We start from the raw sequence: 14,272 nt of genomic DNA, 5'->3' as shown, positions 1-14,272 counted from the left end.
CAAGCTTCACCTTTCACCTGCAATCTTCATGACATCGCCTGGTTCCTTCCTGGTTTCACGTGGTCACTGGCTAGTGACCTTGACTCTGTCCCTTCTGCTTGCAGGTATCCTCTCTTCTTGATCCCAGCCTTGGGATCCACCGGACACTCTTCACTGACTGCCTGTCAGCAACTTTCCTTCAGGCATCCATAGAAGTCCACGACGAAACCCGACGCAAGTTCACACCTATGCACCCGCAGCCCGTGGGCTAGGTAACTTGGGTACTTCGGTGCTCACAAGGGTAGTGACTATCCTAGGGTCTAGTTTCCGAGTCTCGACTCTCTAGCTGCTTCAGAAGTGTCCTTAAACTGTTAATTTCTAACTGCTAGTAATTCTATCGACTTTTACGCATTACGCGTGAGTGTTTCCACTCTGCACCTGAATCCCGTGGGCCTCCCACTGCCTAACTGTTGCTAGTGTAGTGTAGCCCCAGCGATTCCCTAGGCCTAGGCCTATCCTATTTCTGTGACAGTGGTCCTTATACCACTTCTTTAGTATATGGTTTGCGTGGCCCCTAGGGCCTAACTGTATTACTTACCTGTGTGACTTAATGTATGCTTGAATAAGACTGTCTTGTACTTACCTCTAATCTCATATGAGTGTCGAGGGTTTGACTAGAATAAATACACTTTATTTTATATATATATCTGTTGTGGTGTCCTTTCATTTGGTATTCAAGGGATTATATATGGTATCACAGCTGGCCTCACATGCCATTCAGAGTTTAGCCTAAGACTGCTCTTGTCCATGCTACCACTAGGATAGCTGGTCTATAAGGTTGACTTTACAACCAATCACCATAAGGGTTGTTTGGACTGATATAGGGTGTACACTAGAACTAGTGACATCATACATCAGGCCAACTTCTCACACCGACCTCCTGCATTTGCTGGGGTTTTCCATCAACGTGCTGAAGTCACACCTGATTCCCTTTTCATCGGAGCGGTTCTGGATACGGCGCAGTTTTGGGTTTATCCTCTCGAACAGTGAGTCCTGGACATTCGGGCTATGATTCCGATCTTTCAGCCCTGGTCCTGGGTTTCGGTCAGGAAGACCCTGAGGCTGCTGGGCCTCCAAGCCTCCTGCATCCTGCTCATCAATCATGGCAGGTAGCATATGCGGGCTCTGCAGTGGCACCTGAAGTTCCAGTGGGCACAGCATCAGGGGAGTCTGTCCGACTACGTCCAGAGCTCGGAGGGCACTGCACAGGACTTGAAGTGGTGGCTCACGGACCAGCGTTGGGTCAGCGGCAGATCCCTCTCCCTTTCCCAACGCGTCCCTCCTGGGATGGGGTGGCCACATGGGAGAGGCGGAAATCAGAGGCCTCTGGTCTCCGGCGGAGTCCAAACTCCATATCAACCTTTTGGAGCTCAAGGTGATCCTACTTGCACTGAAAGCATTCCTTCCCTCTGTCAAGGGGAGAGTAGTGCAGGTATTCACAGACAACACCACCGCCATGTGGTACTGCAACAGGCAGGGTGGTTTCGTGGACCCTATGTCAGGAGGCTCTATGTCTCTGGAAGTGGCTGGAACGTCAAGGCATTTCCTTGGTAGTTCAACACCTGGCAGGTTCCCTGAACGCCAAGGCGGACAAACTCAGCCGCAGGTGCATGTTGGATCACGAATGGCGTCTTCACTCGGAAGTGGTTCAAGGTCTCTTTCGGCAGTGGGGAGAACCTTGGTTAGATCTATTCGCCACCGAAGAGAACGCGCAATGTCGGCAGTTCTGCGCGTTGAAATTTCCATGGCGGCACTCGCTCGGCGACGCTTTTCTTCGCGAGTGGAGTTCCGGTCTGTTGTACGCCTTTCCACCTATACCACTGCTGCCCAGAGTGCTGAAGATCAGGCGTGACCGGGCCCAAGTTATTCTTGTGGCACCGGACTGGGCTCAAAGAGTTTGGTATCCCGAGCTACTCAGTATGAGCGTGGATCCCCCGATCCGACTGCCTCTTCAGGAGGATCTTCTGTCGCAGCAGCAGGGGACAGTCCTCCACACAAAACTGTCCAGCCTCCACCTCCTTGCGTGGAGATTGAGCGGTGAAAGCTGATTCTATTTGACTTGCCTCCTGAAGTCTCTAATCTAATTCTGGCAGCCATGCGTCCCTCCACTAAAACTGTATACGCCTGTCGGTGGAAAAAATGTGTGACTTGGTGCACAGCAAAAGCTCTAGACCCTCTTTCTGCCCCTCTTAATGAGGTCCTTTTATTCCTTCTCTCTTTGGCCCAGCAGGGTTCTGCTCTGGGCACTATCAAGGGCTACCTTTCTGCTCTTTCAGCCTTTCTTAGGCTGCATGATCAGCCCTCTCTTTTCAAGTCCCCGGTTGTCAATAGATTTTTCAAAGCCATTACTTACCTTTTCACTCCTATTCCTTTTGTGATGCCTCAATGGGACTTGAACCTGGTTCTCACATACTTGTTGTGCGCTCCCTTTGAGCCACTTCATAACTGTCCTTTGCGGTTATTGACTTTGAAAACTGTCTTCTTGGTGGCCATCACCTCCGCTAGGCGGATGAGTGAGCTCCAGGCTCTTTCATGTAAACCTCCTTTCCTGGCGATTCATCCGGACAATGTTGTGCTTCGACCGCGTCCCTCCTTTCTACCAAAAGTGGTCTCTGCCTTTCATTTCGGGCAAACTGTCACTCTGCCCACTTTCTTTCCGCCTCTGCACCCTTCAAAAGAAGAGGTTCCACCATCTGGACCGAAAACATGTGCTTTCGTTCTATCTCAACCGTACACAACAGTTCCGGGTGGATGACCAGCTCTTTGTTGGCTACTTGGGCGCCAAGAAAGGCTGGGCTGTGCACAAGCGGACTATCTCCCGATGGGTTGTCTTGTGCATTAAAGCCTGTTACTCTCTGGCTAAAAAGGAACCTCCGGTAGGACTGCGCGCCCATTCTACCAGGGCGACAGCAGCTACTACAGCATTGGGACGCGGTGTCCCCCTGCAAGACATCTGTCAGGCAGCCACTTGGGCCTCGTTGTATACTTTCACTAAGCACTATTGCCTTGACAGTCATGTCTGTAGAGACGGCTTCTTTGGCCGTTCGGTTCTCCGTGACTTTCTGGTGTAATCTCACTTCACAGAACCACCACCGGGGTTGGTATTTCTTGGGTATGTATTCTAAGATAAGGAATCTATCACTAACGTGTCTCTTTCAGAAGCACAAGTTACTTACTTGTGTAACGATATATTAGTTAGTGATAGATTCCTTACCGCCCACCCATCCTCCCCGTTCTGCGAACTGTTCTCTAGGGTTCAGGTCATCCCTTTGAGGGCCCTAGTTCTATTGCACCAGTAGTCGGTCTCTGGCATGGCTCTGCATTCCTGGCGCGTAAAAGTCACGAACAGAACTGACGTCAGCGCGCGTGGGTGCGTCTAAGTAGCTCCGTCAACATCATCTCGGCGACTACGATGCCAGCGACGTACGCGGAGCCGCACGACGGCGCCTACCGACGCGCAGGGGTACTGCAGATGAAAACTCTCCGGATCCAGTCTGACGCCTGGGGATATTCTAAGGTAAGGAATCTATCACTAACTAATGTCTCTTACAGATATATCGTTACACAAGTAAGTAACTTGTGCATCACTTCTGGGGTGGGGCAGCCACATTTGAGAGGCGGAGATCAGAGGCCTCTGGTCTCTGGCGGAGTCCGGGCTCCAAATCAACCTTCTGGTGCTTTGGGGGCGATCCGCCTTGCACTGAAGGCATTCTTTCCTTCTTTCAAAGGGAGAGTGTTGCAGGTGTTCAGACAGTCCTCCACCCGAACCTGTCCAGCCTCCACCTCCTTGTGTGGAGAATGAGCGGCAACAGTTGACAGCTTTTGACCTTCCTCCTGAAGTCTGTAATGTTATCTTGGCAGCCAGGCGTCCCTCTACTAAAACAGTATATGCCTGTAGATGGAACAAATATGTGGCATGGTGCGCAGCAATGGCTGTGGATTCTCTTTCTGCCCCCCTTTCTGAGATTCTCCTCTTCCTGCTTTCTTTGGCCCAGCAGGGCTCTGCTCTGGGCACCCTCAAGGGCTATCTTTCGGCCATTTCGGCCTTTCTTCGCCTTTCTGATCAGCCTTCTCTTTTCAAGTCCTCTATGGTAAATCGTTTCCTTAACGGCATTACTCACTTGTTTCCTCCTATTCCTTTCGTAATGCCCCAGTGGGACATGAACCTTTTTCTGACTTACAATATGTGCGCTCTCTTCAAGCCCCTACATAATTGTCATCTCAGACTCTTGACCTTAAAGACTGCTTTACTGGTTGCCATCACCTCTGCTCGCAGAGTGGGTGAGCTTCAGGATCTTTCCTTTCCTTGTTGTTCATCTGGACTTTCTTTTCTTCCCAAAGTGGTACATCTTTCCACATAGGACAGACCATCACTTTGCTCACCTTCTTCCTGCCCCCGCATCCTTCTAAAGAGGAGGAGACGCTCTACCGTCTGGAACCAAAATGTGCGCCTTCTTTTTATCTAGATCGCACAAAACAATTCCTGGTGGATGATCAGCTCTTTGTTGGCTATGTGGGTGCCAAGAAAGTTCGGGCCATGCAAAACGGAACCATCTCTCGATGGGTCATTCTTTGCATTAAAATGTATTATTCCTTGGCGGAAAAGGAACCTCCAGTAGGGTTGCGTGCCCATTCCACCAGGGCAACGGCAGCCACTACTGCTTTGGGATGTGGAGTCCCTCTTGATCATATCTGCCAGGCAGCCACATGGGCTTCATTGCACACGTTCACTAAACATTATTGCCTGGATGGCCAAGTTTGAGAGACAGCTTCTTTGGCCGCTCCATTCTTCAGGACTTCCTGGTGCGAACTTTGTTCGCAGACCCACCTCCGGGGTTGGTATTGCTGGGGTATCTATTCTAAGGTAAGGAATCCATAACTAATTTTCTCTTTCAGATGAACAAGTTACTTACTTTTGGTAACAATATATCTGTAAGAGACCTATATTAGTTATGGATTCCTTGCCGCCCCACCCATCCTCCCCATTCTGCAAACTGACTTCTAGAGTAAGGGACTCCCTTTCAGGGCCCTAGTTTCATGCTCCAGTGGTCAGTGTCTTACGTGGCTCTGCGCTTCTGGGGTGGAATGTCTTGTAAAGAACTGACGTTATCGTGCAGGGGTGGCACCTAATTAGATACCGCCCCGTCATTCCGGCGACCACAACGCCAACGACTAATGCGGAGTCGACCGACACCACCTACCGACCCAAGCGGGAATTGCGAAGAAAATGTCTCCGGACCCAGTCTTACGCCTGGGGGTAATTCTAAGGTAAGGAATCCATAACTAATATATGTCTCTTAATCATATATCGTTACCGAAGGTAAGTAACTTGTTCAACTTAAGTAAAGGTATAAATTGATTGCAACTTTATTGTTATACATAGTAATATATCAACAAGCAAGTTCACAATGCATGTTTGATTTCTTTCAGGGTAAGATTGTAGCTCAGGGCAAACTTATACTGCAGGACACCTTCTTGGTCACAGACAAGGATACAGGACATTTGCCACGCAGCAAAGAGAGGCGGGTTTTCCTCTTTGAACAAATGCTTATATTCAGTGAGCCCCTTGACAAGATGAAAGACTTCTCCATGCCTGGATTTTTATTTAAAAAAAGTATCAAGGTAATGTTTGAGCACTGATCAGCCCGTTAATATCATTATGTATTGTTATGTAACTGCAGCACAAAAATGTACGTTTTTCCAGAAGCTGTATGTTACTTTACCTTCAACTCTTTACACTCTCACTGTAAGAGGAATGCTTGTGATGCTCCTGACAGGTGGATGACTGAATTCTGTGCTATTCCGCTTCTTAAAATTTCAGGAAGAAACCAATAATTTGCTGCTTTAGTATCAAATTCATGCCATCTCTTTCAGGCAGATAGGTTCTCCATTTGAACACAGACATAAAACTAAATGCAGATATATTTCTTTGAACACATTGTGCTTTTGGATAGGTGTAGGAAAGTGGGATCTGCTTTCATGGTCACCCCCACTATTTGCCTGTTGTCAGTATGTTTTTGACTTTGGCTGCTGGATTTGTGATAACCAGGACCCCAGCATCTGTGCTTTCTCCCCTGAATTTGCTTGGTAAGTACCTTTGGTACCTACACTATTGGCTACTGGTGTACGCTAAATCCCTAGTATATGGTACTAGGGTACTCAGAGCCTAGGTACACAAGGGGTCTCGCAGCATGTATTGTGCCACCCATGGGAGCCCACTTAAACTATGGCTACAGACCTGCCATTGCAGCCTGTGTGAGTTGGTGCTTGCACCTCTCAGGACAGGTATAAGTTTCTTATATCTAAGACCACTGCATTTGAAATCTGTAAGTCACCCCTATGGCAGACTCTTCAGTCCTGAGTGCTTGGTTACAAGTGTGAGGGTGCCCCTAAATGGGCAGGAAACCCCAGAGTCGATTCTCCAGGCTTTGTAAGTACGGTCAGCCATTTTAAGACTTATAGTGGACATCAGTCATTACGATGACTAACTATATAATGGCTGCACCAAACCTGGTCATGTTTGATATCAGCTGTAGTCTCAATCCATACCGCTGGTGCACTGTTTTTTAATCCTGGCAAGGGGCGTATTCAAATAAAATATCATTTTTACGCTCTTTAGCTAATTTTAACCTCACTATCCTCACATTTTTTGTTTCTTTGCGCTGCGCCCTCATTCACACAGCTGTCTCCTCATGTGTGGATTTAGAACATCCTACCAGCTATTCAAAACACCCCTGAGCTCCTCCCTCTCAGAGAGGGGGTTGTAGCCCCCAGAGGAACTAGGTTTTTCCTCTGGGAGGAGAATCCCATGTAGGAGAGTAGGGTCTGCTTTCTATGTTCACCCCCACTTTTTGCTTTTGCTTTACTGGTTTTTGACTTAGATGTGGCTGTGGGCCTGCTAATCAGACCCACAGCCCTGCTGTTCTCTCTCTAAATTAATACTATGTACTTTAGGTGCATAACCCAATTGGTAGGGACCACCTTATTAGACCCTGTATAGTGTACCCTAGGTACCCAGGGCATAGGAGTACCCTAGGCCTACCAGGGGCTGCAGCATGTATTATGCCACCCCTGGCCTGGCTTTCCATTATGACACAACTGGCTGATCACTCAGCTGGGGCAAGGTTGTGTAACCCCCCCTTGCTTAGGTGTAGTATTCCTATACCTACCTTATATATAGACACATGTGTACCTATCAGCCACTCCTATGGCTGGCCTTAACAATCCTGGAGGCAGAGTGCTTGGTGACATGTGAGATAGTGCTCTAGCATGAGCTGAGCCTGTCTGCAGCTTTCGGAACCATGTCCTTATAGCTGTTCTATGATATAGCCTACCATATACTCTTAAAGTACCTTATAATCTTAAACGGTTATGGTAACTATGGTTTGGCTTTATCAAAACATGTCGTTTAAGGTGTCTAACACTTTGGAATAATACCCCCATCCCATTTCTGGTGATGAGGATATTATCCCTCCCTTCTAGAGGGAGAAGACATGTTGAAACCTACTTACCCGGTTAAAGTTAACCAGAGCCCCAGCATCACAAAATGGATGCTGCTGCCGGGACACAAGTCTGACCTCCTGCTGCTGGGAGTGATCCCGGCACGGGAGGCTTGGACAATAGGTTTCCTGCCTTGGGAGGTGCTAGCACCACCCCAGACAGGCCTTAGTGTATTGGGGCAGGGAGGGATGAAAGAAACTAGACACTGCCTGCGGCACACAAGGTGTCCCATGCATAGTCCAGTTCAAACCGGTGCTGGGGCACTCCAGCCCCAGTCCTGGCGCGAAACTGGACAAAGGGAAGGGGGTGTAACCATCTCCCTCCCAGGTCCCACCCATAAGGCGTGACATAGCAGGCAACCCAGCCCCCCAGATTAGTATAAGAGTGTTAGCTGGGCCCTAGGAGATTAGATTATCCTGAACCTGCAACTTGAACAGAAACTCTGGACCTTCGACATTCGACGAAAGAAGAAGACTGAAGAATCTCCCTTGTGGCCAAGGAGTGGCCACCCTGTGCAAACAGGCACCATCAAGAGACTTACCCTTTGCTTTGCTGAAGTTCTACGAGGGACCGACTGTAGAGCCTTACCAGAGCCTTGACTTCCAGACTTCTCCGACCCTGATCCACATCCACAGCTGAGCTGAGATCCGTGGAGGCGACGAGAGACGTGGGACCGGCTACCTGGGAAAAGTGGCGAGTATCTTCCAGCGCAGCTTCTGAGGCCCCCTCGAGGTTGTGCACCGGGGATTGAGAAGCCCCAAGCACCATCTGCACCGAAGATCAGCCCCCCACACTCCACGAGTCCTGCGTGGGGCCCTTCTGCATTTTCCTGCTTGCCGCGTCTGTCCGGTTACTTGCCCGTTGGCTAGTAACCTCTGTGACGACACACCTTCAACTTTCCACTGCTGGTTTGGCTCCTCCAGACTGGCTCCTGCTCCTCTGTGCAAGAGAAGCACCCCAGACCTTCCTGGTCTGCACCAGAAGCAAGTCCTCCATTCTGCGTGGGTTCCGCTTGCCAAGGCTTGGTGAGTCCTAGTCCAACTTCGACGCCGCCGACAGCAAGAGCCTTCGTGGGACAGCTCGCCTCCTGGTCCTGGTTGTCCTCGACGTCTCCTGGCACCCGTGGCTGCTGCGACAAGCTTCACCTGCAATCTCCCGACATCGCCTGGTTCCTTCCTGGTTCCACGTGGTCACTGGCTAGTGACCCAGACTCTGTCCCTTCTGCTTGCAGGTATCCTTCCTTCTTGATCCCAGCCTTGGGATCCACCGGACACTCTTCAATGACTGCCTGTCAGCATCTTTCCTTCAGGCATCCATAGGAGTCGACGACGAAACCCGACGCAAGTTCACACCTATGCACCCGCAGCCCGTGGGCTAGGTAACTTGGGAACTCCGGTGCTCAGTAGGGTATTGACTATCCTAGTGTCTAGGTTTCAAGTCTCGACTTCCTAGCTACTCCAGAAGTGTCCTAAATCCTATTATTTCTAAACTGTACTGTTTTCCTCGATTATACGCATTACGCGTGAGTGTTTCCACTCTCCACCTGAATCCCGTGGGCCTCCCACTTACTAACCTTGGGTAGTATAGTGTAGCCCCAGCGATTCCCTAGGCCTAGGCCTATCCTATTTCTGTGACAGTGGTCCTTATACCACTTACTTAGTATATGGTTTGCGTGGCCCCTAGGGCCTAACTGTATTACTTACCTGTGTGACTTAATGTATGCTTAAATAAGACTGTGTTGTACTTACCTCGAATCTCATAAAGAGTGCTGAGGGTTTGACTAGAATAAATACACTTTATTTTATATATAAATCTGTTGTGGTGTCCTTTCATTTGGTATTCAAGGGATTACAAATGGTATGACAGCTGGCTTCACATGCCATACAGAGTTTAGCCTAAGACTGCTCTTGTCCATGCTACCACTAGGATAGCTGGTCTATAAGGTTGACTTTACAACCAATCACCATAAGGGTTGTTTGGGCTGATATAAGGTGTACACTAGAACTAGTGACATCATACATCAGGCCAACTTCTCACATCCCATATGATGAAGCATGTCACCTCTGGTGAGTGAGGGATTTCGTCCTGAAAAGGGAAGTGCCCTCAGTTAGTTCTGTGGTGCATAGTCATTGGTTCTGTATTGTTTATTATTATTTTTTTGTTCACCAACTATCTAGTAGTGGTTTGTCACACTTTCTGATTTTTACAATAGACCCAAGGATTTCTTATTTTTTAGTGATCATGTTTGATATCAAACATCTTGAAATCATACCCAAATACCGATTCCGGTGCTGGCAGCATGATCCCATGTACTGAGGGGCCCTTATGGGGGCCCCCTGTACTCCCAGTATCTGAAAGAAACAGTTAGTTATAGATTCCTTACCTTAGAATTATCCCCAGGCGTCACACTGGATGCGGAAGGTTTTTTGTCAGCAGTACCCTTGTGCGTCGGAAGGTGGCGTTGGTTGACTCCACGTTCGTTGTCAGCGTCGTGGTCACCAGGATAACGTCGCGGTAGCTACATAGATGCCGCCATCATGAGCTGACATCAGTTTTTTCTTTTTCCGCGCCAGCAAGTGGAGATCCAGAGAGAGCGGTACCCCCAGTCACTTTTTTACTTACTTTTTTCTCAACTTTTATCGACAGTTTTTTGAGTACGACTCGTGGAGCATGAGGGATGCCTGGCTTCAAGGCTTGCGTTTCCTATAGCCGACTGATGTCGGTGACGGATCCGCACTGCATATGCCTCTTCTGCCTGGAGCACGACCACAACCCCAAGTCGTGTTCTGACTGCCAGACCATGAATCCGAAGTCTTTGCGGGAGTGGTCCCAAAAGCTTCTCGAGGCCGCGTGTGGAGGCAGAATGGTCGGCTCCGGGTTCCCCCCCCCTTCCTGAGACCTGCAGCGACCCCTGCCCAGCTTCGTCAGTGGGACCTACAGCGACCCCTGCCCAGCTTCGTCAGTTTTACGAAGCGATGCACGCCAACTTTGGGCAGCCCTACTCTCCTGGCGCGCCTTCCAACCCCGTGGACCCGGCCGGGGGCCCTGGGCCTTCGACACAGGCCGCTTCGGCCTCGGCACTGCAGGGTCCCCTTGGATCGAGCCCTGGATCTGAATCGGCACCTGTCAACCTTGTTACACCTCCTCCGGTGCCGATTCCACTGGTACCACGTCCGAAGCCGGCATCTGCTGTGTCCCCAGCCGACATCGACCCTGGCCTCCACCTCGAGGTAGACTGGGAGCCAGGCCATCGTCGACTGACGCCCGATCCGGCGGCGATGGGTACTTTTGTGCCCCTCTTCTACCCTGGCTCTTTGAGACCAGATTGGCAGCCAGAGGAGGGTGAGGAGGACTGGAAGGGGTCTGGGGACCCTTTAACTGACCAGTTAGGTTATGAACCGGACTGGAGAGAGGAACGGGAGAAAGCCAGATGTCTGGATACTTCACCAGACCCTAGCATGTCTCCTCCTACCGGGGCTACGGAGGAGGGAGCATCGTACGCAGTGGTGCTGCGTAGGGTGGCCGAGGCTCTCCACCTTGAGCTACCTATGGTGGCAGTCAGGACTAACCTTCTGACAGAGGTGCTTTAGCCGGCAGCAAGCTCTTCGGAGCCCCTGCTGCCGTTTAATGAAGCCCTGACGGACATTCTTTTGGGCACCTTGTCCAGGCCCAACACAGGTGCTTCTGTGGACAGGATGATTGCACAATGCCACCGCCCGGCCCCGGGTGACCCCACTTTCCTCTCCCAACACCCCACCCCTGAGAGTTTGGTGGTCCAAGCCTCCACCTCCAAGGGTGCATTCCCTGCCGCTCCACAGGACAGGGAATCCAAAAAGCTGGATCATCTTCGAAAGAAGATGTTTTCTTCCTCCTGCTTGGGACTGAACACCGCATGTCTGTTGGGTCGTTACACCCATTCTGTGTGGGATACAGTAGTGCAGGTGCTGCCACAGTGCCTGGAGGAGGCCTGGGCTGTTCTCTCCCGTCCAGTCGCTGAGGGTAGAGACGCAGCCAAGTTTACCATAAGATGTAGACTGGATACAGCTAACTCGCTAGGCAGGACGATTTCAACGTTGGTTGCCCTTCGAAGCTACGCCTGGACGAGGTCAACTGGTTTTTCAGGGGATGTCCAAGCTACCCTTATGGACATGCCCGTTGATGGCCGTCGCCTGCTCGCGACAAAGCAGACAACACGCTAGAGCGCTTCAAGGACTCATGGCTGCGGCGAAGTCCATGGGCCTCTCCACCACCCGCTGTGCGCAGTCTGCTTTTTGCCCTTTCATGGCTACGGAAGGGGTGCCCCACCACGTTCCGCCCAGAGCCACAGGCCAGCGCAAGCTGTTCAGCCCCTGCACGGCCGGGGACGTGGGACCCACTGCCGGGGGTCTGGGGGCCAGCGAGCAGGCCAGTCCACCACCGCCTCCTCTGCAGCAGCCTCCAAACCCTCCTAGTCTGACCTTTCAGGGCCACTAATTGCCAGTGGGTGGCAGGATTCGCCATCATTTCCCCCACTGGCGCACCATCACGTCAGACAGGTGGGTTTTGCAAATAGTCCGAAGGAGCTACTCCCTCCCCTTCAAGACTACCCCTCCATCCATGCCACCTCAGCACCATCGTGTGTCGGAGGATCATCTGGCCCTTCTCCAACAGGAAGTTTTGGCTCTCTTGGCCAAGGGAGCCATTGAACGAGTTCCTGCCCCCGCTGGGTGCCCAAGAAGGACAAGGGCTTGCATCCTATCTTGGATCTCTGGAACGTCACCCACTTCCTCTGGAAGGAGAAGTTCAAAATGTTGATCCTGGCTCAAGTCCTGTCTTCTCTCGACCCTGGCGACTGGAGGGTAGTGTTGGACTTGCAGAACGCTTATTTTCACATCCCGGTCCTGCCGGCCAATCGGCGTTGCCTACGGTAGGCCACGTGCACTTTAAGTTTACCGTGCTCCTCTTCGGTCTTATCAGCGCCCCTCAGGTGTTCACGGAAGTGATGGCGGTGGTCACAGCTCATCTGCGCAGATCAGGGGTTCCAGTCTTCCACTATCTCCTCGACTGGCTGTTAAAGGCGGGCTCGCCCCCAGACTGTCGTCTCCCACCTCCAGACTACGGCCAACCTCTTGCATTAGCTGGGGTTCACCATCAATGTGACAAAGTCTCGCCTGATTCCCTCTTAGAAGCTTCTTTTCATCGAAGCGGTTCAGGACACAACACAGTTTCTGGCTTATGCTCCCGAGCAGCAAGTCCAGGATAGTCAGGCTTTGATTCAGATCTTTCAGCCTCTATCCCGGGTTTCGGTCAGAATGATCCTGAGGCTACTGGGACTTTTGGCCTCCTGCATCCTGCTGGTGGACCATGCCATGTAGCATATGCAGGCTCTGCTGTGGGACCTGAAATTCCAGTGGGCACAGCATCAGGGGAATCTTTCCGATTGCGTCCAGATCTCGGAGGGCACTGCACACCAATTGCAGTGGTGGTTAACGAACTGGGATTGTGTCAACGACAGATCTCTCTCTATTCCCCAAGCGGAGTTCACAGTGGTGACAGATGCATCACTGCTGGGGTGGGGCGGCTACATGGGAGAAGTGGAGATCAGAGGCTTCTATTCTCCGGCGGAGTTCGGACTCCTTATCAACCTTCTGGAGCTTTGGGCGATTCGTCTTCCACTAAAGGCATTTCTTCCCTCTGTCAGGGGAAAAGTAGAGCAGGTGTTCACAGACAACACCACTGCCATGTGTTACTGCAAGAAACAGGGTGGGGTGGGGTCGTGGACCCTATGTCAAGAGGCGGAGAGCCACTGGACATGGCTGGAACATCAGGGCATATCTCTGGTGGTTCAACACCTGGCAGGTTCTCTGAACGCCACAGCGGACGCGCTCAGCCGCAGGTGCATGATGGATCGCATATGGCGTCTTCACTCGGAGGTGGTGCAAGGTCTCTTTTAGCAGTGGGGAGAGCCTTGGTTAGATCTATTCGCTACTAAAGAGAACGCGCAATGTGAGCAGTTCTGCATGTTGGATTTTCCAAGGCAGCACTCGCTAGGCGATGCTTTTCGTCGCGAGTGGTGTTACGGTCTTCTATAATCCTTTCCGTCTATACCCCTTCTGCCCAGAGTGCTGAAGAAGATCAAGCACGACCGGGCCCAAGTCATTCTTGAGGCTCCGGATTGGGCACAAAGAGTCTGGTATCCTGAGCTCTAACACATGGCCATAGATCCTCCGATCAGACTGCCTCTTCAGGAGGATCTTCTGTCACAGTAGCAGGGGATGGTCCTTCACCCGAACCTGTCCAGCCTCCTTGCGTGGAGATTGAACGGCGACAGAGACAGCTTTTGACCTTCCTCCCGAAGTCTGTATTGTTATCTTGGTAGCTAGGCATCCCTTCACCAAAATGGTATGCGCCTGTAGATGGAACAAGTTTGTGGCATGGTGCGCAGCAAAGGCTGTGGATTCCCTTTCTGCTCCACATTTAAAGGTTCTCCTCTTCATTCTTTCTTTGGCCCAGCAGGGCTCTGTTCTGGGCACTGTCAAAGGCTATCTTTCAGCCATTTTGGGCTTCCTTCGGCTGCCTGACCAGCCCTCTCTTTTCAAGTCCCCTATTGTAAATCGCTTCCTTACGGGCATTACTCACTTGTTCCCTCCAACTCCTTTTGTGATGCCCCAGTGGGACTTGAACCTTGTTCTTACTTATTTGATGTGCGCGCCTTTTGAGCCACTGCATAACTGTCCTCTTAGACTCCTGACCA

At 51.0% G+C, this 14,272-nt stretch overlaps 1 protein-coding gene across 2 annotated transcripts in view; it reads left to right on the top strand.

Moving 5' to 3' along the window:
* The window catches only part of TRIO (trio Rho guanine nucleotide exchange factor), a 4,621,980-nt gene that overhangs the window by 3,755,054 nt on the left and 852,654 nt on the right, over positions 1-14,272 (top strand). For both annotated transcript variants that reach the window (XM_085606120.1, XM_085606121.1), the window contains exon 46: positions 5,470-5,661. In XM_085606120.1, coding sequence (XP_085462246.1) covers positions 5,470-5,661 — 192 coding nt within the window. The remainder of the gene's footprint in view (positions 1-5,469; positions 5,662-14,272) is intronic.

This window comes from Triturus cristatus, chromosome 5_1 (assembly GCF_964204655.1).
Source record: "Triturus cristatus chromosome 5_1, aTriCri1.1, whole genome shotgun sequence".
Taxonomy (NCBI): domain Eukaryota; kingdom Metazoa; phylum Chordata; class Amphibia; order Caudata; family Salamandridae; genus Triturus; species Triturus cristatus.
This window is presented reverse-complemented; position numbering and strand designations above follow the sequence as displayed.